This window comes from Typopeltis vanoorti, chromosome 12 (assembly GCF_054136105.1).
Source record: "Typopeltis vanoorti isolate ZY-2024b chromosome 12, IOZ_Tvanoo_1.0, whole genome shotgun sequence".
Classification (NCBI taxonomy): Eukaryota; Metazoa; Arthropoda; class Arachnida; order Uropygi; family Thelyphonidae; genus Typopeltis; species Typopeltis vanoorti.
The window spans coordinates 105,593,858-105,617,782 of record NC_143560.1 but is presented as its reverse complement, the minus strand read 5'-3'; the positions used below and the strand labels follow the sequence as shown (position 1 = coordinate 105,617,782).

At 35.5% G+C, this 23,925-nt stretch overlaps 1 protein-coding gene across 1 annotated transcript in view; it reads left to right on the top strand.

The window, feature by feature from the left end:
• Window positions 1–23,925, top strand: part of LOC150101107 (laminin subunit alpha lam-3-like) — a 789,889-nt gene that overhangs the window by 633,602 nt on the left and 132,362 nt on the right. The window contains exons 51-52 of the mRNA XM_090402236.1: window positions 11,880–12,042; window positions 20,302–20,449. Of these exons, the coding sequence (XP_090258362.1) occupies window positions 11,880–12,042; window positions 20,302–20,449 (311 nt within the window). The remainder of the gene's footprint in view (window positions 1–11,879; window positions 12,043–20,301; window positions 20,450–23,925) is intronic.

The following is a 23,925-nucleotide window of genomic DNA, read 5'->3' as shown; positions in this document are numbered from 1 at the left end:
ATGATTTCTGGAGAGAAACAACTTTTTCACCATAACACAATCTGGCTTCCGAAAATATCACTCTACTACTGATCATCTTATCCAGCAGAAGGCATCTATTAGAGATGCCTTCCTAAAATGAGAGTATCGTTTTGTTTTTTTTTTTTTCAAAGGAGAAACATTAACCATAACTTCAGATATAATATAAAGTTTTTAGCATATCCTAACAGCCAACAAATCAGTTTCACAATTGAAAAGGAAAATAACTGTCTGCTCTTCCTTGACACATTAGTCCCTAGGTTACCTAAGATAACCTTTTCTGTCTACAAAATCAACAGAACTCCCCATTCTTTGCAACCCCCCTCCCCCAAAAAAACCAGATAACAATACTGATTTCAAGTGTTGTGAGTGAAGATAAGATTATATTTGAGCTGTGCTAAGAAAAGTATTTTTAAATAGTGTATAGTAAGGCTTCTTTTTTTTTTTTTTTCTTATAATTGTGCTTCATTTTTTTCATGCTAGATACAAGTGTTGTTCAGTAATGTTTGTTGTTGGAATTTTGTTTATTTGTGATTTTGCTACTTACTTGTTCCTGCTGCTTCTGCTTTCTAAAAATTGCATCCATACAGATGCATATCTGTAGCATCGAAAACTTCAGCACAAAGATAGAGTTCTTCTGGATTTTTCCCAGTGGATGCATTGCAAGAATTGTTTCATGTAGACACTGAAAAATATAAAAAAAATTGTGGACTGATAGTGAATGAAAAAAAAGAAAGCATACGTGAAAAGTGTATTGATAGGCTAGAGTATGTTTTGAAATGGAAGTTAGCGTTGCCAGTAGTAGACAGAAAATCACATGGGAGTGTTAATCATGATAACTAAGGAAATGGAGTAAGAGCTTAAGCAAAAGTTGATGAGAATGAAAAGTGAAATGGAGCATATGGAAGATGAGATTAAACATCTAAAAAATAGACTGGCTAATATGAATGAGGAGGAGGAAGTTAGCACACACACTGGCCACTGAATTAGAAACTTTTATTTAATACTATGTTGGACCTCCTTTAGCTCAAATTACAACACATATGCAGTTTGGCATGGATTCTACAAGATGTTGGATTGCATTTACAACATACCAGGCATTCACTAGACAATCCTTTAACTGGCTCAGATTTGACAGAAGAGGACTTTGTCCCTATATCTGTTTTTCTAACATGTCCCTACATTCTTAATGGAGTTCAGATCTGGACTTTAGGATGGCCAGAGAAGAGGATGGATGTTGCTGTCATGTTTGATGAACCACTGTTGAACCATTATTGTGCAATGGACAGTAGCATTGTCATCAATGAAACAACCATCACCTACTGCATAAAAAGTCAATGTTGCAGGATGCACTTGATCGAAACAATATTCAGATATTTCTTGGAGGATGCCTGACCTTCCAGCAATATCAGCAAACCCATTCTATACCAACAGAACATGCCCCACACCACCTCCAGAACCTTGAGTTGTGTTCACAAGGCAAGCTGGGTTCATTGTTTAATGAGACTCCCATTGAACTCTCTACCTACCATCGGTACAGAACAAGATGTACGATGACTCATCAGACCACCTGACTTTTTTCCAATCTTCCAGCTCCAGTCATGTTGTTCCTAACACCACTGTAGACACCTTTCCATTTCTTTGTAGAAATCAGTAGTTTCCATATAGGCATACAGCTACCAATACTGATCCTCTTCAATTCAATGCATAATTCGGTGCATGGGTCAGGAATGACTTTCATTAAATGCTAAAGTAAGCTAAACATGCTTTCCTTGTGGAACATAGAAATAATTAATGTTTTGCAGAGAAGGAAAGAGTGGGCATCAGAATTAGTGGTAGTTATATGTATGAATGACTTAGCTGACAAAAAAAAGAATGTTGATAGAGACCTTGAAGAAGTTGTTGTGGGAGGTAAAAGATAATATTGTTGAAAGGGTTGTGCATTGCCCAGATATGATAATAGTGAGTCGAGAGGAGAGCAGAGAATGAATAGCAAGAAAGCTGAGTTGTGTGAGGCAAAGGAGGTGTTCAGTTCCAATTCATCCAAAATGTGAATCTGTTGGATGAATTGGAAGGGAAATTGGCATGTTATCAAGTTGATGGATCACATTTGAATGGGTTTGATGTTGGGCATTTAAAAAGGCTATTGTTTGCAGAGTAGGCACAGAATCAAGAAGTAACATAGCTTAATCAAAGGGCACTTTGTGAAGCAGGATAGTACAACCAATTGCATGGTATGGCAGGAGGAAAGTGGATACTAGGTTGAAAATGTGATTGCGCAGGACAAGATGATGTAATGCATAAAGGTGAGGATGAGACAGGTATGAATGCCAATCAGTCAGGATCAGGGAAATGGGAGTGGTCAGATTGAAGAGAGAAGTGTGGCATAATGGCTTGAATAGAGAGAATGTGGGTACTGGTAGAATGGCCTCAAAGACACAGGGATTATTATGTTTGTATTCAAATGTAAGGAGTATTCATAATAAGAGAGAGAGCTGAATTTGTTCATCATCAAATTCCTGCATGTACTCTCAAGGGGTGTACAGGATATGATAGTACTACATGAAAAAAATTACATCATTATTAATTTCCTATCTACAATTTTCCTCCAAATCAGTCTGTTACTTGTCAACACTCCAATATTATCAGATCTTATATTTCTGTCATCTAAAGCACTTTGTACCGTATCAATCCACCTATATCTTGGTCTTCCTCTCGGTCGTTTTCCTGCCAACCTGGCAGAGAACACTTGTTTTGCTAATCTTTCCTCGCCCATTCTGTTTAAGTGACCATACCACCTGAGATTAGCTCTGCTAATGCATTCTGGGATGCTGACAATGTCAAGTTCTTTCCTAATATCCTCGTTTTTAATATGATACTGCCATTGATGCCATCTGTTCACGCCTATAATCTTTCTCAGGACTCTCATATCTGAAGTCTCTAGTCTTTGGTCAAGTGTTTTACTTCTGACCCAGCTCTCAGATCCATAAATTAAAACTGGTTTGAACACTGTCTTGTATACAGCTAATTTAGTGTTCTGATTAATTTCTCTCTTATTCCATATGAATTTATTCAATTGACTTCCCACCATACCAGCTTTGCTGATTCTGTTGTCTATTTCTATATTTAATTTACCATCTTCAGTAAAAATCGTGCCTAAATAGCTGAAATGTTTTACTTGTTCCACAGGTTCTCCATTCACAACACAGTTGACATTTTCAATGATTCTGCCTATTTTCATTGTCTTTGTCTTTTTATTGCTGACCTTCATACCATATCTATTACAAGAGCTATTCAATTTAGTCAGAGAATCTTGCAGACTTGTAGCGGATTTATTTAGAAGTATAACATCGTCTGAATTTGTTGCACTGATTAAATTAATCTGTATAAGTGAATGTGGTTGTCTGAGGATGATTTGATGTCGGGAATAGAAATGGAAGGATATACACTTTTCCTGAAGAATAGGAAGGTGAAAAGAAGAGGGGAAGTAATGTTAATGATTGCAGAGGAACTGTTTCCACAAAGTGTAGAAGTTGACCGTATGTGCAGTTTTTGGATCTGTGTGGTGTGAAGTTGAAATTAACAGGCTAGTATATCTGATGGGATGCTGTTTAGGCCAGGAAATGTAGAGAATACTGATTGTGAAATATTTAGGCAAATTGGTTGGAATATAAAAAGATGGTGATAATGATGGGAAACTTTAATTACAGAAATATATAGAATGGAAGGAGGAGATTTGTATATATATCCTATAAATACAAATATAGTATACCTACTGCTAATGATAATATTAATAAGTATCCTATCATTTTTACTCCTTATGCACTTTTATTTATATTTTAAATTTTTAAGATTCACTGGAGCTCCATCTTATTAATATCATTCATTCATCACTATCTGCAATTGCCATTTCAAGTTTCAAAGATCATAATTGTCAAAAATACAGCATAGGTAGCCAATAATACCTATATATCATCATTTCATTAATTTTTTAGTTTAAAAGTTTTGCAGTCCAAATATGCATTCTGATCCAAGGGTGCTCTATAAAAATAAAAGGCTTGCTTATTTCTTTTTTGCTAAAAGGATTTCCAACATATCTCCAACATTGGATATGCTGCTCAACACCAGATTACCTAGTAGATCAGTATTCTTTCCTGTCTACAGGAAACACACCCACTTTTTTTTGCCAATGGCTTCCTCTCTCCCAGATCAGCTGAACTCTGTCCATTCCCCAAAACCCAGATCGCAAAAAATCTACTACTACCCCATTGGCACTCAAAAATTCTTGCATTCTTAAAAGATATAACATATAAGACTTCCTTTAAAGCCATAACAAAAAGTGGCTACCCTCATCTGCTCACTGAAGATCTTCTGTCATGTAAATTATCCTGGTGTCTACAGTATTACTTGCTCTCATAAACTGACATGTGTTGGACAAACAGGAAGAATAGTTACATTTGAATATAGGAATTATGTCCATTATCTACACTACAGCCATTGTAGGGTGATGGAACATACCTTTGACATTGATCACTTAATGAGAAAATACTTCCCTATTATGCAAATGAAAATCTGAAAGACTCTTCCTGGTATCTGATACAGTACTACACACCATTCTCTAAATGTAAATAAATATGATTGTCTCACCTTACCCAAAATCTGGAAAATGATCAGCTTGAGAGTGCCAGATAGGACTTTAGGACTTTTATGTCTTTGTTTCCTTCTTACTTGCATGTTTGTATGCATGGTACAGTATATATGTTTGTGCCATGAGGATGTCTTGGTGACCAAGGCAAAATATTTATTTAATAATTTAATAACTAAAGAAAATTAGTTAACTATTATTCCTAATAGTGTGTTTTCTCCAGTAAACAAAAACATGAGTTCTACTTGCACTTCTGCTATCATAACAATACCCCCATCCTCTTCTTTCTCTTTCTTCTGAAAATATAATATCCTTTACATTCTGTCCCTCTAAAATATCTTCTTTGATCAAGAAAGTCTCATAATTGCTGTCAACTCAAACTAAATAATATCAAAAGTCACATCATTCCTGATTCTTCTGACATTAGTATAGATCAATTGCAAAAATCCTTGATGGACTAATAGCTGCTCTTGCATCTTTTAATGACTGTCCCATTAAAATATAACATCTTAGAAACTGCATTCACTATTCTTTGGTCTTCTCAAACTCACTTATCTCAAGGATGAATGCTCACCTGCATTTCTCCATTCCTCTCAATACCTCTAGTTTCCATTATTTTTGCATTTTCACTCTCACTGAACAAAATTTTCTCCACCACATAACTTTAAATTCATTCAAGTGCCAGCCTGCTCATTTGAGTGGATAGTACTCTAACCAATAGATTGTAAGTGTGAATCTCACTGAGAACATGGTGTTTGTGAAAGTCTACAGGTGGTCAGTTTTTGTCATCTAATATGAGACCATCACCTTACTTTGTATAATGATGCATACATACATACACAGAAGTAGTATAAAAAGGCATCTGTCCAGCAATGGACTGAAGAAAGCTGTTAATGATGATGCATACACAACCTTTCATGATGAGGACACTCATATCAAAAAAGTGAAATCCATCCATCACATATAAATCCTTGTCTTGTTGTCCATCATATTCACTCTGATGACAAATCAATTTGTCATCAGAGCAAATCAGCTTTGACCTGTTAACCAGGATTTTTACAATGCCATACTACTGAGAGAAGTGATAATTCATTAAACTGCCTCTCATCTACACTGACAATCAGCCCAATGGCTAAGAACATCCAGTCAGGTGTCCACTAGATGGTGCATTTAGGACTACAGGCCTTCATTTATTTTTCCACTTTAATCTCACTTATGTACTGCCCACAGCATTTATCTGTACTAGTATTATTGTTTCCCTGATGATACCAATTTAACTCTGGCAAAATATTGAGAGTAGTAATTATATCTATTCAGTTATTACATCTTCTGCATTGCAATTTCTTATAACAACAAGATGAAGATCAGCTGTGGTGCTGATGGTAAAAAGAAATCCAAGAAGCAGTTGATCAGCCCATATAAAGTGATAGAAAGGGACATGAAAGCACTGAAAAGAGTTGTGTTCCTCCGGCCATCTCTCAGTGATTCTCTCAACCAAGAGGTAAGAGCATCTACACGTGTAGAGGTCATCTTCACCTTCCACTTAATATATCAGGCTCAATGGTCTGTCACAGAGAAGTAATTTAGCTTCATATAAATCCAATATTAAATTAAAACAGAAGAGTTAATTCTATCTATATACTCATGTTTGTAAATGCTTTTACAAAGTTTTTCATCTTGAAGGATGAAAAAATCTGCTGCCTGTGTATGAGAACTAGCTAGCTAGTTTTCAGTTGAAAAGTCCTTTTTCAATCAAGTTTCCTCACATTCCTAGATGTAATTAATCCAGATATTTCCATCCAAAACATTCTCAGTCAATACTGATAATGTTTTGGATGGAAATATTACTTACTTACTGAATTTTACATTTCATTTTCCATGGAATTACTATTGCATCACTCCGGACAATCTCAAGTTCAGCTTATGATTCAGAATTGTGCTCCTGATTGGTATTTCACAATTGTCAGATGTAGCATGAAGCGACAAATCATTATGCTCTTCAAATAGAGGGACACGTTGAAGATGCAGCAGTTATCAAAGAAGAGTGTATTTTATCCATCTGTTCCATGTTTGATGGTGGTAGTATTATGTTGTGGAGATACTTCTGGTTTAGGCTAGAACACCCAGAAACATTAATGGGGGTGTCAGTTTAATGCTGCATACTCTATGGGAGGAGTTATACTGGAGGAAGTAGGGGAAACAAGAGATCTGGGGTTGATGATTGATAGAAACCTGAAGTTTAGGGGACATATTGCAAAGGTGGTAAAGGTAACACAGGATTGCTGCAATTATGAGAAGGACACTGATCTGCAGAGATAAGAGGGTTATCATTCCGTTGTATAAGTCTCTGATCAGACTTGGACTATTGTTCTCAGATTTGGTCCCCAGGATTTGAAGGGGATAAATTAACTGTGGAAGGGATACAAAGACAGATGACAAAGATGGTTTCAGGACAGTACAAGGATAGTTATGAGGATCGGCTGAGGGAATGTGGACTGCAGAGTTTGGTGGATAGAAGAAGAAGAGGTGATATGATTGAGACTTTTAAACTGTTGAGAGGTGGTTACAGGGTTGACACTGGGGAGTTCTTTCGCTTGGTTGAACAGCAGGAAAGAGTGATGACAAGAGGCCATCCCTGGAAGTTACGAAAGGAAACTGTGAGCAAGAGGGTAAGGAGTGGTTTCTTTGCGTAGAGGGTGGTTGAACCGTGGAATGCATTGCCTGATGGAGTGGTGGGAGCGAGAACGGTCAATGAGTTTAAAGAGTGGTATGATAGACTGTGTTTCTTAGGGGGACCTCCCCTCGATGAGTCTTGACAGACTTTGTTCTTAGGAAAGACCTCCCACGATGAGTCTTTTGACTCCATGGAGGCCTGGATAATAATAATAATAATAATAATTATATTGATATTATTGCCTGTATGGTGGCAGTGGCATGGAGTTATCATGATACATGCAAACTTTATTTGCTTACTTGAATAAAGGGGTTCCATCAGGTGGTGTGTGTTTGATGGTAAGACTGTGTTTGAAGAGCTCCAAAAGATAAGTTATTTAGTTTTAAAAAAATAGCATTATTAGTTTAAAAATTGTGCTAGAATTAGAGTATATTTAATTAGTTTAGCTTAAGAAGTTTGTTTTAAATAGTGTTAATTTAGTTTTCTGATAAGATATGGTAGATAAGTAGTGTAGCACATGGCACCAATGTGAAGTAGGGCAATGGCATCTAAATTGTCGTCATTGTTTAAAGAATTTAACCAAAGGGAGTTCATCCAGTGTAAGGTCTGTGGAATGTATGTTTTGCCGAGATCAACTGGAGTTTGGTTTGAGAGTGATAGTGGTGTGAAAGTGTCATGAAAGCAAGGATCTAAAGTATGTCTCAGGTCGCGAGATTGACATAGTGGATAAAAGTCAGAATGCGATAGAAAATTGTGATGTAATGTCAGATAGCATTGAGAGTGAGTTTAAAAGTGATACAGTTGAAAGTAACAGTAAAAGTACAGAGAGAGAGAGAGAGAGAGAGAATGGTTTGACTGATATAAAAAATAAAAAGTTAGCTGCAATGAGGGAGATAGCTCGGTTGTCTAGAGTGATACATAGGGCAAAGCGGCAGCTGGAGCGATTACAAAAGATTACAAAAATGTCTACCGAAATGCGAGATAAGAAAAATGAGAACATGATTGGGAGTGAAAGAAAAATTAAGGTCAGGTGTTATATGGCAATTCAGTAGGAAAAGGTATAATAGATGAGAGTTTGACAAAATCGTGCTTTCCTGGTGTGAAAATGAATGATGTAAGTGAAGCTATTAAAGCACAGAAGCATAGGGTGAAAGAAATGATTGTAGTGGCCAGAACGAATAATTTAAAAGGTGAAAAGTTTGCTGTGAGAGAGGACTTGAAAGAATTACTAGAGGTAGCAAAAGAAAAGAGTGAGAGAGTTAAGATATTGAGTATGTTGCCGCAGCATGACAGAGAGTAGAGTTGAGGAGGGCCATAATTGCGAATGACTATGCAGAAGGAGTGGTGTGGAGTGAGTTTGACAAGGGAAAGGACTTATACAAGAAGGATGGTTTGCATCTGAATGGATTTGGTGTTCAGAGACTGGAAAAATTGTTGCTGAATGAAGTGAAAGTGGATGTGTAGAATCAGGGAAACTAGAGCTTGGAGGTGGGGGGACTGTTGAGTGGATATGCAGACATCAGCGAGGCAGTTGAGTGTAAGAATGTGTATAATATGCCTGAGTTAGTACGAAGGATAACAAACCAGAATGGGGTAGTTAGTATAAGGCATCAAAGTAGGGATGGGATTTTGACTTTATGTACACTAATGCCAGGAGTATTAGGAACAAGAAGGAATTTTTGGCCTTAGTTGGTTCTTCCAGGTCATAGGTTATTGGCATTAGTGAGACATGGCTAACAGAAGATAATATAGTTAGTGGGATAGAATATGAAGGGTATAGTGTGTTCAGGAAAGACAGAGAGAAAAGAATTGGGGGGGGGGGAATGTTACTGATGATAGCCGATGAACTGCAGCCAAAGAGAATAGAAGTGTTCAACTGCAGGATAGTGAAAATAGCACATTTGAGGCTATCTGGTATGAGATTGAGGCCAGCAGAACAAAATATACAGTTGGATGCTGCTATATACCAGGCGATGAAATAGATGATGGAGATAGTATGCATAGGCAAATATACTCAATAAGCAGAGGACAGGTAATACAGGGACTTTAACTATGGTAACATTGATTGGAAGGAAATGGAATTTATGCAGTTGCTAAGGGAATAACTACTACCTGAGACAGCATGTAATGGAATATACTAGGGGTTCGAGAGTGCTCGATCTGGTAACTGCATCTGAGAATTTGACAAATTATAATGAATATGATCACGTTGCCACCAATTGGTAAGAGTGATCATAAGGTCTTGACCTGGGAGGTGGCTAAATGTGTAGAAATTTCAATTAAGACAGGATATATGTGGAATTACCAGGCTGGTAAATATGACAAGCTTAGGAGATTGCTTGGATCAGTGCCATGGCATATAAAACTGCAAGGGCTGGATGTTGATAGTGCACGGGAAGTAGTAAAGGAGTGTTTGAGGGAGGTAATGGCTGACTGCATACCTAGAGTCTGGAGAGTAAATCAAGGAGTTAAATGAATGAATAGTAGAATTACTAAGCGAACACTTTGCAAGAGTATATCATCCAGGTGATGATATTGCAGGAATGAAGGAACCAATGGCTTATATGGGAATTGAGGTGAATAGCATATTACAGAACCTTAATGTGAATACATAAGACTCAAGCTGGTATACCAGCTCTAGTCATATATGAAGCAGCAAAGGAATTGTCAGCACCCTTGACTATATTGTTTAATTTAAGTCTCAGCTCTGGGTTAATCCCGAGGGGGGGTGGAAAGAAGAGAAAATAGTTCCATTGCATAAAGGAGGCTCCAAAACTGCTGTTGCAAATTACCATCTGATCAGCATATCAGGAGTCGTTGTAAACGTATTGGAGAAATTAGTCAAGAGCAAAATACAGGAATGGATAGATGGAAATGGGATACTGTAGGGGGGGAGAACGGCATGGTTTTTGTGAAGGGTAGATCATGCCCCAGTAACTTGCTCACTCACATTTTATAATACAGTGGTGGCCGAACTAGATAAGGGTAATGGGTTTACAGTGATACTGCTGGACTTTGCTAAGGCCTTTGACAGGATACCACATAGAATTCTAATCAGTACTGCAGCACATGAGGATGGATAGGAGGGTGGTTGATGGAGAGATATCAGAGAGTAGTTTATTCAGAAGTAGAGTCCAAAAGAAGGCATGTGACTAGCGGTGTGCTGCAGGGTTCTGTTCTTGGACCACTGCTATTTAATTTGTTCATTAATGATATAGTAAAGGATCTGAGAGGAACTGTTCATTTATTTGCAGATGATGCAAAGTTGGATAGAGCAATAGTGAATACACATCATCAGAATTTTGCAGGATGATTTGGATAGATTGGCAGACTGGGCTAAGGAGAATGGATGTCAGTTTAATGTGTCCAAATGTAAGGTTATGCATTTTGGGGTGAAAAGATTAGCAGCAGTATACCACATTGGTGGAACTGTACTCCAGGAAATTGACGAAGCCAGAGATTTGGGAGTGTCTGGATATGGAGTTGAAGTTTAGGGGGAACATAGCAAAAGTGGCTAAATCAGCTCATCAGATCACTTTGACCAGCAGGTTATTGTTCCTCTTTGAGCCTTGATAAGATCCCATCTTGACTATTGTGCCTAGATCTGGGTGCCAGGGTTTCTTCTTGATGGGGAAGAGGTAGAGAGGATCCAGAGGCAAATGACCAAGATGGTAGCTGGTCTATGGAATGAGCTTTACGAGAACAGGTTGAAGATATGTGGGTTACAGAAATTGATAGGCGTAAAAGGGATATATGATAGAGACATTCAAATTACTGAGGGGTTTTTACAAGATTAATTCAGAGGAAATTTTTCAGAACAGGTCTGCTGGTGGGAGAGTTAGGGGGCCATCCATGGAAACTGAGCAAGAGTGTAGTTATAGCAAGGGTGTTAGAACTAGGTTTTTTACTTGGAGAGTGGTGAATGAGTGGAATAAGCTGCCAGAGTTTGTTGTGGGTGCCATGACTGTGAATGATTTCAAAGCAAAGTATGATAGATACTGTGCGAATGCTGAATAGTTCTTGACATATAGTTTAGAGCCTCCCTCGATAAGTCTAAGGACTCGTTGGAGTTGCCTGTAATAATAATGAAGGATTAAACCAAGAATATAATTTCTTGGTATCTTTAATTTATAAGGCTTCATGTCATGTGGCAAGAGCTATGGTGATATGGTTTGAGAAAATGAAGTACACTGGTAAGATCAATCACATCGAGAGTTCCAATTTTAACCATCTCAGTTATATGGAACAAATTTAGGAAGAGAAGAATGTCATTTGAGGACAAGACCATAACATTAACTACATGAACTGAGTACTAGGTTCCTCTAATGAAACTGGTTGATGTAGTGTCTTACTACTACTTCTCACTCCCCACTCTAAAAAAAGTATTTTTTGGGAAAATATTTAGTGTAAAATTTACATAGCAATATCTTTGAAATGTTTTGTAAAACACCCAATCATCCATAATTTCTGCAACAAAGTATATCAGTATTTATATAATCTCATGCATTTTTTTGTTGAAGTTATAATTAAATCTTATTTCAGAGCTACAGAAGAAATTGACTTTAGTTCATACCAGTTCAGAGGAAAAGGATATGCCATACTGCCACAGATCAGATATTACAGTAAAAAGGATATCACTGTTTCAATGGGCTTTAAAACATTCAGTGAAGATGCTCTTCTCTTCCTCTCATGCAATCTTAAAAATGTAAGTTGAAATCAGTCATCTTTCAAATTTTCATTTCAAAATAGAGGATGTAATTTTAAAAAAATTAAAAAGTATATTTTAAATTAACAAACAAAAATAGACAAAAAGCCATAAAAATTAATAATTAACAAGTACTACTATTTAGTATGTGACAGATGGATTTTCATTGGAAGATGTGAAACTGTTAATCAGAAACTTAATTACGAGTTCTGCCTGTAGATAAGTCTGTATGGTTGATGAAAAATTGGAATGCTCAAAAAAAGAAGAAAAAACTATCAGCATGAATAGATACTGACAACTTTGTATGCATTTTATAAACAAACTGCTTTCTTTTCTTTTATTTCAATTATCCTAACAATAAAGTTAATATAAGATTACTAATATTACTCTGATAAGAAAATCCTAATTTTGGAGAGTGTTCACAATGTATACTAACAAACACTTCATTCCTTTCATGTTCCTTAAAGGAAAGAATATACAGGATATTATGGCATGATAATCCAGTACACTTAAGATTATTTCATTATTTAATGAACAGTCCAGTCTGTTAGAAATGGACAGAATTATTAAGCAGATCATTTATGATATTGAAGAAATTAATAATAATGTAAAATTTCAAAATATTAATATATACATTTATTATTTCATTTTAATGATTTTTATATCATTTCGTAAGAGATTTTTATATCTCTTACGTCTACTTGTGAAATGGACATTTTAACGTATACTGTGGGGGTCATTGTATGAACTGTAGATTGATCATTTCAGGATATACCATCCCTCCCCCCTTCAATAAGCAAACCAAACTTACAAACTAAGAAACTCATATTTGATAAAACATTATAAGGTTAGTGATCAAATATCTGGATTTAATAGTCCTTAGTTTAATTAGGAAATCTTTGGGTGATCAGCTTTATAAAAAATGGTGATTATTATCATTATTATTTCATGACACCTCCAAGCAGGCCAAAGACTCATCAAGGGAGGGCACCTACTCTACAGCTCTCAGTCTCCATCATCCACACAAACGCCATCTACTGCTCATCACCACTAGTATTTTTTGTCTGTATGCAGGATGAAAAACCACAGTTTCCAGGAGAAAAAACCCTGCTACCTCTGTATGAGATTGGCTAACTCACCTTCAATTGAAAGAAAAAAAAAAACTCGTTGTGATGGGAGGAATCTCCCATCACAGTGAGAATTTATCTTAGGCCTTTTCCAATTGAAGGGCGCAAATATTTCAAAAAGAAATAAACAAATCAATCTTATGCTCCTTATTTGGATGTATCAGCTGATATTATTAAAACTTGAATATAGAAATAATATTATTTCAAAGCCGAAAGTTTTGAAATTTTGACCAGAGAGCTTATGAGAATACAATCCTCGGCATTGGAGTTGCCTTAGCTTGCACTACTTTAAAGACATGAGCATTGCCAAGCATCCATATATTGGCCTCTTATCAGTGCATTTGATAAGGATTTCACTGCCCTGACAGTGAAACCCTTAATATCCACTATTTCTATATCAAAGTTTTAACAATATCAACTGATTCATCCAAATGAGGAGCATAAGATTGCTTTGTTTACTTCTTTTTGAAAGTTACTGAGGAAAGCTGTTTCGAACTAGTTGGTTCTCTTCAGAGACCAGGCAGAAACCTTAAGAGAGCAAGCACTTTCATTCATTCAAAGAGAATATTTTTCATAAGTGGACTCTTAGTCAGTGCATAATAGTAATTGTCAAAAAAAAAAAGCCATTTTTTATTTTATTTTTTATTTAATGTTTAGATAATTACTATTACATGCTGACTGTGAGTTCACTTATGAAAAATACAACTCTCTGACATTGGATTGCTTTGGTGATGAGAGTGGTTGAGAGATGAATAATGAGAGTGCTTGCTCTCGCAGTTTCTGTGTGGTGTTTGAAGAGAACCAACCAGCTCAAAACAGCTATTCAGCTAGTGAAACTTTTATCAGATGTACTAATAAAAGTAAATATTTGGATTTGGCAGCACTCATGTCTTTTAAGTAGTGCAAGTTAAGGCAACTTGGATGCCAAGAATTGTATTCTCAGATCACAATTTCAAAACTTTAGAAGTTCCTATATACATTCAGTTTTGAAATAATGTTGGATCTTTAATTTAGTTGGATCCACTATTCCTATATAATTTACATGGCCGAAATGAAGCTGTGTGGGTTTTTTTTTTTTTTTTTTGGATAAAACTTTGATACTTTTATGTTAGTTAGTAAGCTAATTAATATGAAGAAGCTATTATACAAGAATTTCTGGATCATTTTGTACTATACCTTATCTTCCCTTTTCATGTTAGGTCTCATACCGAAGTAACTTGCCTTCTTACAACCATGCTCAATGCTTATGACAGCAGACAATGCAGATAAGATTAACTGCCCTATGCCTTTTCTGTTAAAGACAGGTTAACTCGCTTTCATTTGAAAAGCCCTGATAAAGATTTACATCCTAGACAGACTTTGAACCCAGTCTTTCCTGATAGAGAGCATTATCATTACTGATTGAACTACAAAAGCTCAACACTATATATATATATATATATATATCAAAATGTTCCAGGAAATGTAATGGCTATTTCTCTAGTAAAAATGAGTTGTGATTACAAGTATTAATCAAAAAAACTAATTTCATAAAATTCACTGTTCTTTATTTCAAGTTCTTTGCAGCATCATATAGAGTAACAGAGAATATATTATTTGAGATTCACATTATTACTCCTTTTTATAGAAGATTGTTGATTGATTTTGTGTGGAAGATAAATAGTAAGTAAGCAAACTGTGAACTGATGGAAGTAGGCTATCTTTGTCGAGCCGAGCAGAAGTTGCAAATTTGTTATACACTGCAATGACAGTGAAGCACTACTACGTTGAAGACATTTTTAAGATGTTGAATAAACTGAATTACTATTCAGTAAATATTCAAACTGTTTCACATTCATAGCAAAACTAAAGAATTTATAAAGAAATTCAGGTTATGAGAAGACAATGGCTTTACAATGTTTTGCTCCATTAAGAGTTGATGAACAAAGCAAGCATGAATAATGAAGACTCAAATACTTCAGAAACTGATTGGTGCATAATTCAAAATATTTGGCTTTGAATTTGATAATTTTGCTTTAAACAATATTATCAGAAAGGATAGTCAGTGGATATATACTTACTGAAAATCGTGGAAACAGCTCATTGCTATAAAAGGAAGACATATTTTTTATTTATTTATTTATTTTATTTTTTCTGTAAATCCCACCCATGAAAGCTTGGGTAAGATTTAAAACATTTTTATTTTTGTAATTTCACTGAAAAGTACCACATACTATGGTCCTGCAGTTAGGACCAGAAGAGGCCTATGTCCCCAAACAATATCCTGTGCTATCCAACTTCAGACCTTCATGCTTCCCCATGTGGTGGCCAGGGAATAAGAATAGCCCCACTATAGCCTATTCATGTCATACGAGGCAACTAAAATGGGTACCAGTGCCTGGGGGTATAACTGGGTCACTCTGTCTTTCGGGGGTCATAAATACGGAGACCTGGTTCTCCAGGTTGGGGGGTGGGGCATGGGGCTGACAACTCCACCTTGGAAAAAAAAAAACTTGTTACGAAATCTAAAGAAATAACTGCTGGATGGACTAAATGGCAAATGTCTTAAGGATTTGAAAATTGGATTATGGAACATACTTTCTCTTTACTAATCTGGAGCTTTAAAAATGCTGTTGGAGTAATTAGATAAATACAGGATACTTGTTACGGCTATACAAGAAATGAGATGGACAGGAGAGGAGATTATGGAAAAGAAAAATCATATTTTTTATAACTGCCCTTCTTTTTGAAAGTTCTTTGGAACAGGTTCCATTGTAAACAAGAGGATAAAACATCTTATCATGGACTTCAAAGCAAACTCACCTCGAATGTGTAGGTTATGAATTAAAGGACAGCTTTTTAACTACAGTTAAATCTGTGTACATGCTCCAACTGAAGAAAAGAATGATGCTGAAAAAGAGTTGTTTAAGATAAGATCTATGGGGAATGTCCATATAGGTGATTTAAATGCCAAGATAGGCAAAGAGGATACACAACAGGCCAACCATTGAGGAAATATAGTTTACATAATGAGACTAATGATAATGGGACTAGATTGATCGACTTCGCTTTTTCAAGAAATATGGTTATTGGTAGTACGATGTTTAATCATAAAGATATTCATAAAATTACCTGGAAGTCTCCTGATGGAGACACCTTTAACCAAATTGATCATATTTTAATAGATGCAAGACACCTATCCAATTTGATGGATGTTAGAACCTACAGAGGAGCAAATATTGATTCTGATCACTTTTGATTATATCAAAGATTAGAAGCAAAATCTCTAATGCAAGAAAGATATATGGATCCAATTCAAATATACCTGGTCAATTAGATGATATTGAAGAGAGCTAAGGCCTAGAAGATGTTGAACCAGTACCAACAGATGTAGAAGTGGTGCAGCTATTTAAAAAACTTAAGAACAATAAGGCCCCAGGAATGGATGGGATACAAGAAAAATTAAAAGTGCAGGTACAGAATACTTCAAGCAGCTGTGTCAACTTATCAACAAAATCTGGATTAATGAAACAATTTCAGATTAATGGAATCTCAGCATCATATGCCTAATCCATAAGAAAGGTGATGTAATGATATGTTCTAACTATAGAGGAATTAATTTATTATGTTATATTTACTATGTATTATAATTAATTTTATAACTTATAAAATTTTCTCTAACATTCTATTTAAGAGACTATCCCTATGTAGAGAATGCTATTGGCAATTATCATTGTGGATTCTGTCAAGGAAGATCTACAAATGATCAGATTTTTAATATACGCCAATTTCTTGAAAAATGTAATGAATTTGGAATTGAAACACACCACCTTTTCATAGATTTTACAGCCACATATGATAGCATAGATAGATCTAACTTATTCATTGCAATGGAGGAACTACAGATTCCATGAAAACTTATTGCTTTAGTTAAAGCTGCAATGAGAAATGCTCATTGTCAGATCAAAATTCAGAACATGTTGTCTGATCCAATATACAGTATATAAAAAATGGTATTTGAAAAGGGGATGGCTTAGCTTGCTTACTGTGTAACATAGCACTTGAAAAGGTTTTCAGAGATGCTGGCATTAATACAAAGGGAACTATTTTCTACAAGTCAGTACAAATTATGGCATAATCAGATATCAATATTATAGGATCCAAGTGTAATCAAACAAAGTTTGCACCTGAAGTATCTTCAGGACTGAGGCAACTCGTGGTAAAGGTGGACTAAGCTCTCATCACTTGTCTTAGTATCTCCAATAATGCAAAGCACATCTCCTTGTGGACATGTATAATGCTATGCATTAAGGGAAGGGCCACTATCCAGACCAGTTTCGACCTTTATTAAGTTTATTGAGGTCTTGTTAGTGGGAGCCAGTTTTTTTTTTTTGTGTACCTTGCAGGCACAGTGGGCTTACCACAAAATATTGTTTGGGTTTAAGCCTATTCTGGTCCTATGAGTGGGACCACAATATGTACAGGACTGGCTTAACACAGTAAGCAGTCGATGCGTCGCATCGGGGTTCTTTCTTCAAGGGGCACTGAAGTGAATAGAAAAAAATAAAATAATGACGACTTCAATAAAGGTCGAAATTGGTCTGGATAGTGGCCCTTCCCTTAATGCACAGCATTATACATGTCCGCAAGGAAATGTGCTTTGCATTATGGGAGATACTAAGACAAGTGATGAGAGCTTAGTCCACCTTTACCACGGGTTGCCTCAGTCCTGAAGATACTTCAGGCGCAAACTTTATTTGTTTTCACTTGGATAAAGGATTAAATTAAATTTATTATAGCCTAACCAAGTGGGAAAAAACTTCCAATATTATAGGAAGGACACAAAAAAGCAATGGAAGAAACTTTCATCAGTTTAGAAAAGGCAGCAAAGAAGATGAATTTGCAGATTAACCAAGAAAAAGCAAAGTATAGGAACTAATTTCAAATTGAAATTAGTTCCTATAAATTTGAAATTGTACATAGTTTTATATACTTGGGATCAGAAGTCAATTGTAAAAATGATATCAGTTCTGAGATTCAGAGATATATTGTTTCCACAAATAGATGCTTTTGTGGACTTAGGAAACACCTACAGTCACATCTGATCTCAAGAAAAACAAAGATAATGATGTACAAAGTACCTGTAAGACCATTGGTAACCTATGCCTCTGAAAACTGGGTATTATCAATTGCAAATGAAAGATTGCTAGGTCTGTTAGAAAGAAGAGTTCTCAGATATGTTTTTGGAGGAAGTACAAGAAAATGGTTTGTGGAAGAAAAAGGTACAACCATGAGCCAGTACATAAAACTAAATAGATTAAGTTGGGCTGGACACAATGTTACTGGATAGTAATAGAATAGTTAAGATGTTTAATGCTAAGCCAGAAGGAAAAAGAAAAATTGGAAGACCTAAATTAAGATGGGAAGATAGAGTGATGCAAGATATTAAAGTTTTAGGAGTCAAAAATTGGAGGAGTTTGGCATTGAATAAGGAAGGCTGGCAGAAGTTTCTGAAGAAGGCCTTCAGTATGCTTGTTTACTTGTATTTTGAATAAAGACAAGGATGTTGTGGATCATTTTTAGTTGTAATAAAAAGGATCTATGTCCTTGTCATTATTCAAAACAAACAAGCATACTTAAGGAATGAAATACTGGAGAAGGAATCAATGGCCAGCACTGATCCTTGCTCTCCAGCCAAGAAGCAATATGTTTGAATTCCACATCAGAAATGGATGTCTTTAGGTGTTAGATGAATTTCATCGCCCAGTGTGAAACCACATTCTGTGTATTTGGTGGTAGTGGCTTGAAAAAGTTCCATTTGTGGTGTCCAAGAAAAGGATTTCAACATACTCTTTTTTGTGTACCTTGCAGGCACAGTGCAGCATGGAGGGCTTACCACAAAATATCGTTTGGGTTTAGGCCTATTCTGGTCCTGTGTGTGTGGGACCATAATATGTACAGGGCCGGCTTAATACGGTAAGCAGTCGATGCATCGCATCGGGGTTCTTTCTTCAAGGGGCACTGAAGTGAATAGAAAAAAATAAAATAAAAATGTATTTTACTATTAAATTTTATTAAATGTGGGCCTGAACATAAAATTGCATCAGGATGTCTAGAGCCGGCACTGAGTATGTAGCATTCTTTTCTGTGTGAAGTTATGAAAATAAAAATTAACCTTTCATGAGTGGGATTTACATAAAAAATGAAATAAATAAATAAGTCTTCTTTTTATAGCAGTGAGTTGTTTCCATGATTTTCAGTAAATATATCATGTTATCTAATATCCACAGCCTATCCTTTCTGATAACATTGTTTAAAGGGAAATTCTCAAATTTTGAGTTATGTAGTGATCAGTTTCTGAATCTTCATTATTCATGTTTGCCTTGTTTATCAACTCTTAATGGAGCAAACATTTTAAAGTTCTTCTCTTTTCATAACCTGACATACCATACTTGATTCTTGCATCAAGCTATGTCATGAAGACTTACTCATAATAATAGGACTAAGAGAATATAACTTACAAACTTTGTTAAATTATGTTGAAGAGTTGGGAGATAATGAGGAAACATAAATTAACAAAAGGATTTTTTATAGGAATGGAAATGGGATGGGGGATATTTCACTGCATCACAAGGAGCTGGTCATGAAGACTAAGAGTGATTTTCTTCTTGAGAATATATAACCAGAGAGGAGAGAGAGAACAGTGTGCATCAACTTGGAGCACATTTAAGAAGCAGCATGACATGCATAGATTATGAGTCTTGGGACTCCATGGAGGTTTAGAATAAATCCAACTAATGCTAGAACTTTTGCTGATCTGGATGGTTAGCGTGTCGTGAACTTGGATGTTTGAATTTTTAGATGGGAGATAAATTTCATTGCCTGGTGTGAAACCAAGTTTGCTTATATAATGGAAGCCTGAAGTGGCTTAAAATAAGTTCTATGTTTAGTCTCTAGAGCAGGGTTTCCAGGTTGTGTATGAAAAATAAATAAACATACAAAAATCAACAACAATAACAAAGAGGGGGAAAAAATCTATAGCCCACCCATGATAATGTATTATAGGTTTACAACCTTTTGTTGGTGGGAGTAACTTAAAAAAAATATAAAATTAATATCTGTACTTCTTATTTTATTTATTTTTTTTTTTCAGGGACATTATATATCATTACAACTAAAAGGCGGTTATGTTATATATGAATTCAGTATGGATGGAAGGTCTGTATTGACATTAAAATCAAAAAAGAAGTACAACACTGGAAAATGGGTTAGAGTGGATGCGAGTAGAGATGGTGTAGAAGGTGAGTTTTGGATTTTATGGTCTTATTTTATCTTTCAATTTTATTTTATTTTTTTAATTTTATATCAGTAATTATTCATTTTTATTGACTAAAAATCATTTATAAACCTAACAAACATACATTAGGGTTAGATAATCCAAACATGGAACTTCTTCAAGCCACTTCAAATTTCCAAGTAAGCAGGTTGGTGTTCTCACATCACATTTTGAATTTCATCTACCATGTAAATTGAAAAAACATCAGGCATCTAGTTTTTTTATATAGTTTGATTAAAGCTTCATAGTGGTTCTCATAGATCTTATGAGAGACAATAATAAAAAACTCTACTGTTGTTTTATCGACTTCAAACAAGCTTTTGACTCAATAAACAGAAGCAAACTCATTAAAATTCTAGAAAACAGAGGGTTTGACAAATACATATTAAATTGTATCAAGAATTACTATTCAGAAACACAAGCAATAGTGAATTACAAAAACATAGAAACAGATCAAATAGCAATTAAAAAAGGATTATGCAAGGCTGCCCATTGTCACCATATTTATTCAACCTGTAGCTAAGAGAAGTAGTAGACGAAGGACTACAGATGTGTGAAGGCATAACTATAAATGGAAGAAATATAGCACATTTAAAGTATGCTGATAACATAGTTATCATTACAGACAGCCAAGAAAAATTAGAAAATATCCTGACCAAGCTGCATCAAACAAGTAACAAATATGGTATGAAAATCAATTTAAGTAAAACAAAACTAATGGTAATAAGAAGAAAAAGGGAAGCAATCCAAATGAAAATAGAAAACAATAATATAGAACAAGTAAAGCAGTTCAATTACCTAGGATCAGTGATCACTGAAGATCTAGACTATTTCAAAACCATCAAACGCAGAATCAATAATGACTACAAAAAATATGGAACAGTAAAAGATTAAGCAAGATATATAAAATTATATATTAAAGATATATAAAACAATGATAATTCCCACAGTACTCTATGGCTCAGAATGCTGGATCTTAAGGAAAAGAGAAATGGATCAACTCAATGCTTTTGAAATGAAATGCTTAAGAAAAATCAATGGAAAAAACTGGACAGAAAGAAAAACAAAAAAAAGTCAGAGAAGAACTTAACTTTAAAGACAATAATTACAGCACTAAAAAAGAGCCAACTAAGCTGTGGAGATGTTTCTAGAATGAACCCAGAAAGACTACCAAACATACTATTAAATGGTAGAATTGAAGGACAGCCCAGCAGAGGAAGACCAAGAAAGAAATGGATTGACAACATTAAAGAAAGCATCCACTTAAACTTCATCAAAAGACACCAGACAGAAAGAAATGTCTTTCTTTTCTGTCTGGCAAAAATTCATCTTTGAAGAACTCAACCTGCCATGAGCAGGAGAAGAAGAGAGAGAGAATGGTTCTCATAATGTTGCACTCATTAAAATAAATAACCTAAATAAATGAGAATTAGAGAAGTGTGCTGATGGATCTTTTCTACACTGACTGTATACAGAAAATCTGCTGCAGGAAGCTTGAGCGATAGAGTCAGTTTGAAGTTGATTTATTGCTGTTTGAGTTTTCACAGATTTTGAGGAGAGTGGAATGGTTAGAGTGATTTAAAGGAGACCACTAACTTAATTGTTCTCTGTTGAATTTATACTATTAGTATGCCTCAAAGTCACCCAGGGTATATTCTCAATTCAAGGATTTTTAAGTCATATCTTTAAACATATAGTATTCTGGAATTTAGAGTGGATAAGTAGTTGGAAGAAAAGAGAAGCCCAGTTTTTTGATTGCCAAGGTATATATGATTCTTTTTCTTGACTTTGACTGTAGATAGCATGAAAAGGAGAAATAAGGTGAATTCTGTTGGAATTGAATGCAACAAAGTTACCTTTCCTCCACTGGGAATGCTATATAAATATTAGTATTTAAAAAAGAGAGTGTACTGATCTTGTTTATTTAGACAGAGATGGAAATAAAACTAATTCAAAGCAAGTAAGATCTCACTACGAAACAGTGTTGAAATATCATACAAGAATTTGAACAAAGGAGAGCATTTAAAATACCATGTTAAAATAAGTTTTTTGGCATCCACTGTTTTGAATGAAACACACTGATGGGCATTTTCCTATCATCATCATACATAACCAGTGCTGCTGTATAAAACAAACAATATCAATAGCATCTGAAGAAGAACTTAAAGACTTTGAAAGTGTTATCATAGAATATTATACCAGCAGCCTATCTATGCTTGATATTGGTAAAAAGTCTGCATCACCCGAAATAAACTTTAGGCAACATCATCAGCTGATGGAAATGTGAGGGCACTACCTCAGATAAAAACTTAACAAAGTGTATAGTAAAGGATGCTCAGAAGAGTTGTAGGGAAATCTCAGCAATTGTGATCTGGTTATAGGATTATAATACCATAACCAGGTCGCTATACTAAATTCTTGATATAGAGCAAGATATCAAGCTACATGCTTTTCATCAGATGGATGATTGTGGGCGAGGCTGATGTTCAGGGAATGTCTTTGAGTGTATTATCTCACCTTAGCTCAGAACTGTAGTTTAGTGGCAGAGCTGTTTCTCCTGGTAGGACTGGAATGTTGTTTGAACAGATGGTCAGACGCAATTACTTATGCTAACTCCTAGTTTCCAATCACCCCTTTCAAGGTAGTCCTCTTGAGCATGTATACAGTGATTCCATGCATCCCTCAAAGTCCTCAAGTATGAATATATTGAGCACCTCCTGCAATTCTGCCTGGATCTCCTTAGTCATATCAAAACGACCTTTCAACTAGAATTTCATCTTGGGAACAGGAAAAAGTCACAGAGGAGAGATCAAGTGAGTGGGGGGGGGGGGGGGCTGTTCGACAGAAAATGTCAAACAGCGAGTGATGTGTGGGTAGTATTGGAGAACCCAGTCACTGTTCTTCCATTTGTCTGGTTATTTGCACAGATTGCTGTCCTTTTGCCATGTCAAAACCTCACAGTAAAACTTGCCATTGACAGTTTGACTGGGAGGGGGGGAATTCCCTGTGAACAATGCCTTGGATGTCAAAAAAAAAAAAAAAAAAAAACTGATTTGATACTGCTGTGGACTCTATGCATTTTTTTGGCCACAATGAATTTGGCAACTTCCACTGTGCATTTCTGCAGCAGTATTTTCGAAGATGAAACAAAATTGATGCAGATTCTTTGCTCCTTAAAATCTATCATTTTAGATGGGGAAAAAAATCGCTGAATCACTTAAACATAAGATGATACAAAAATGCACATAATCCAAGAATGCTACCTCTCAGCTTGCCAGGTGTTGGCTTAATGATTCACAAAGAGTACTCTCATCCCTTATAGTGGCAAAAGGCCATACTACAACCAGTTTGCACATGCTATTCAAATTCTCCAAACTTTTGGTTAGCACCTCATATATTGTGGCAGTTTTATGGAACATATCTACAAAGGTGGTCTGAAAA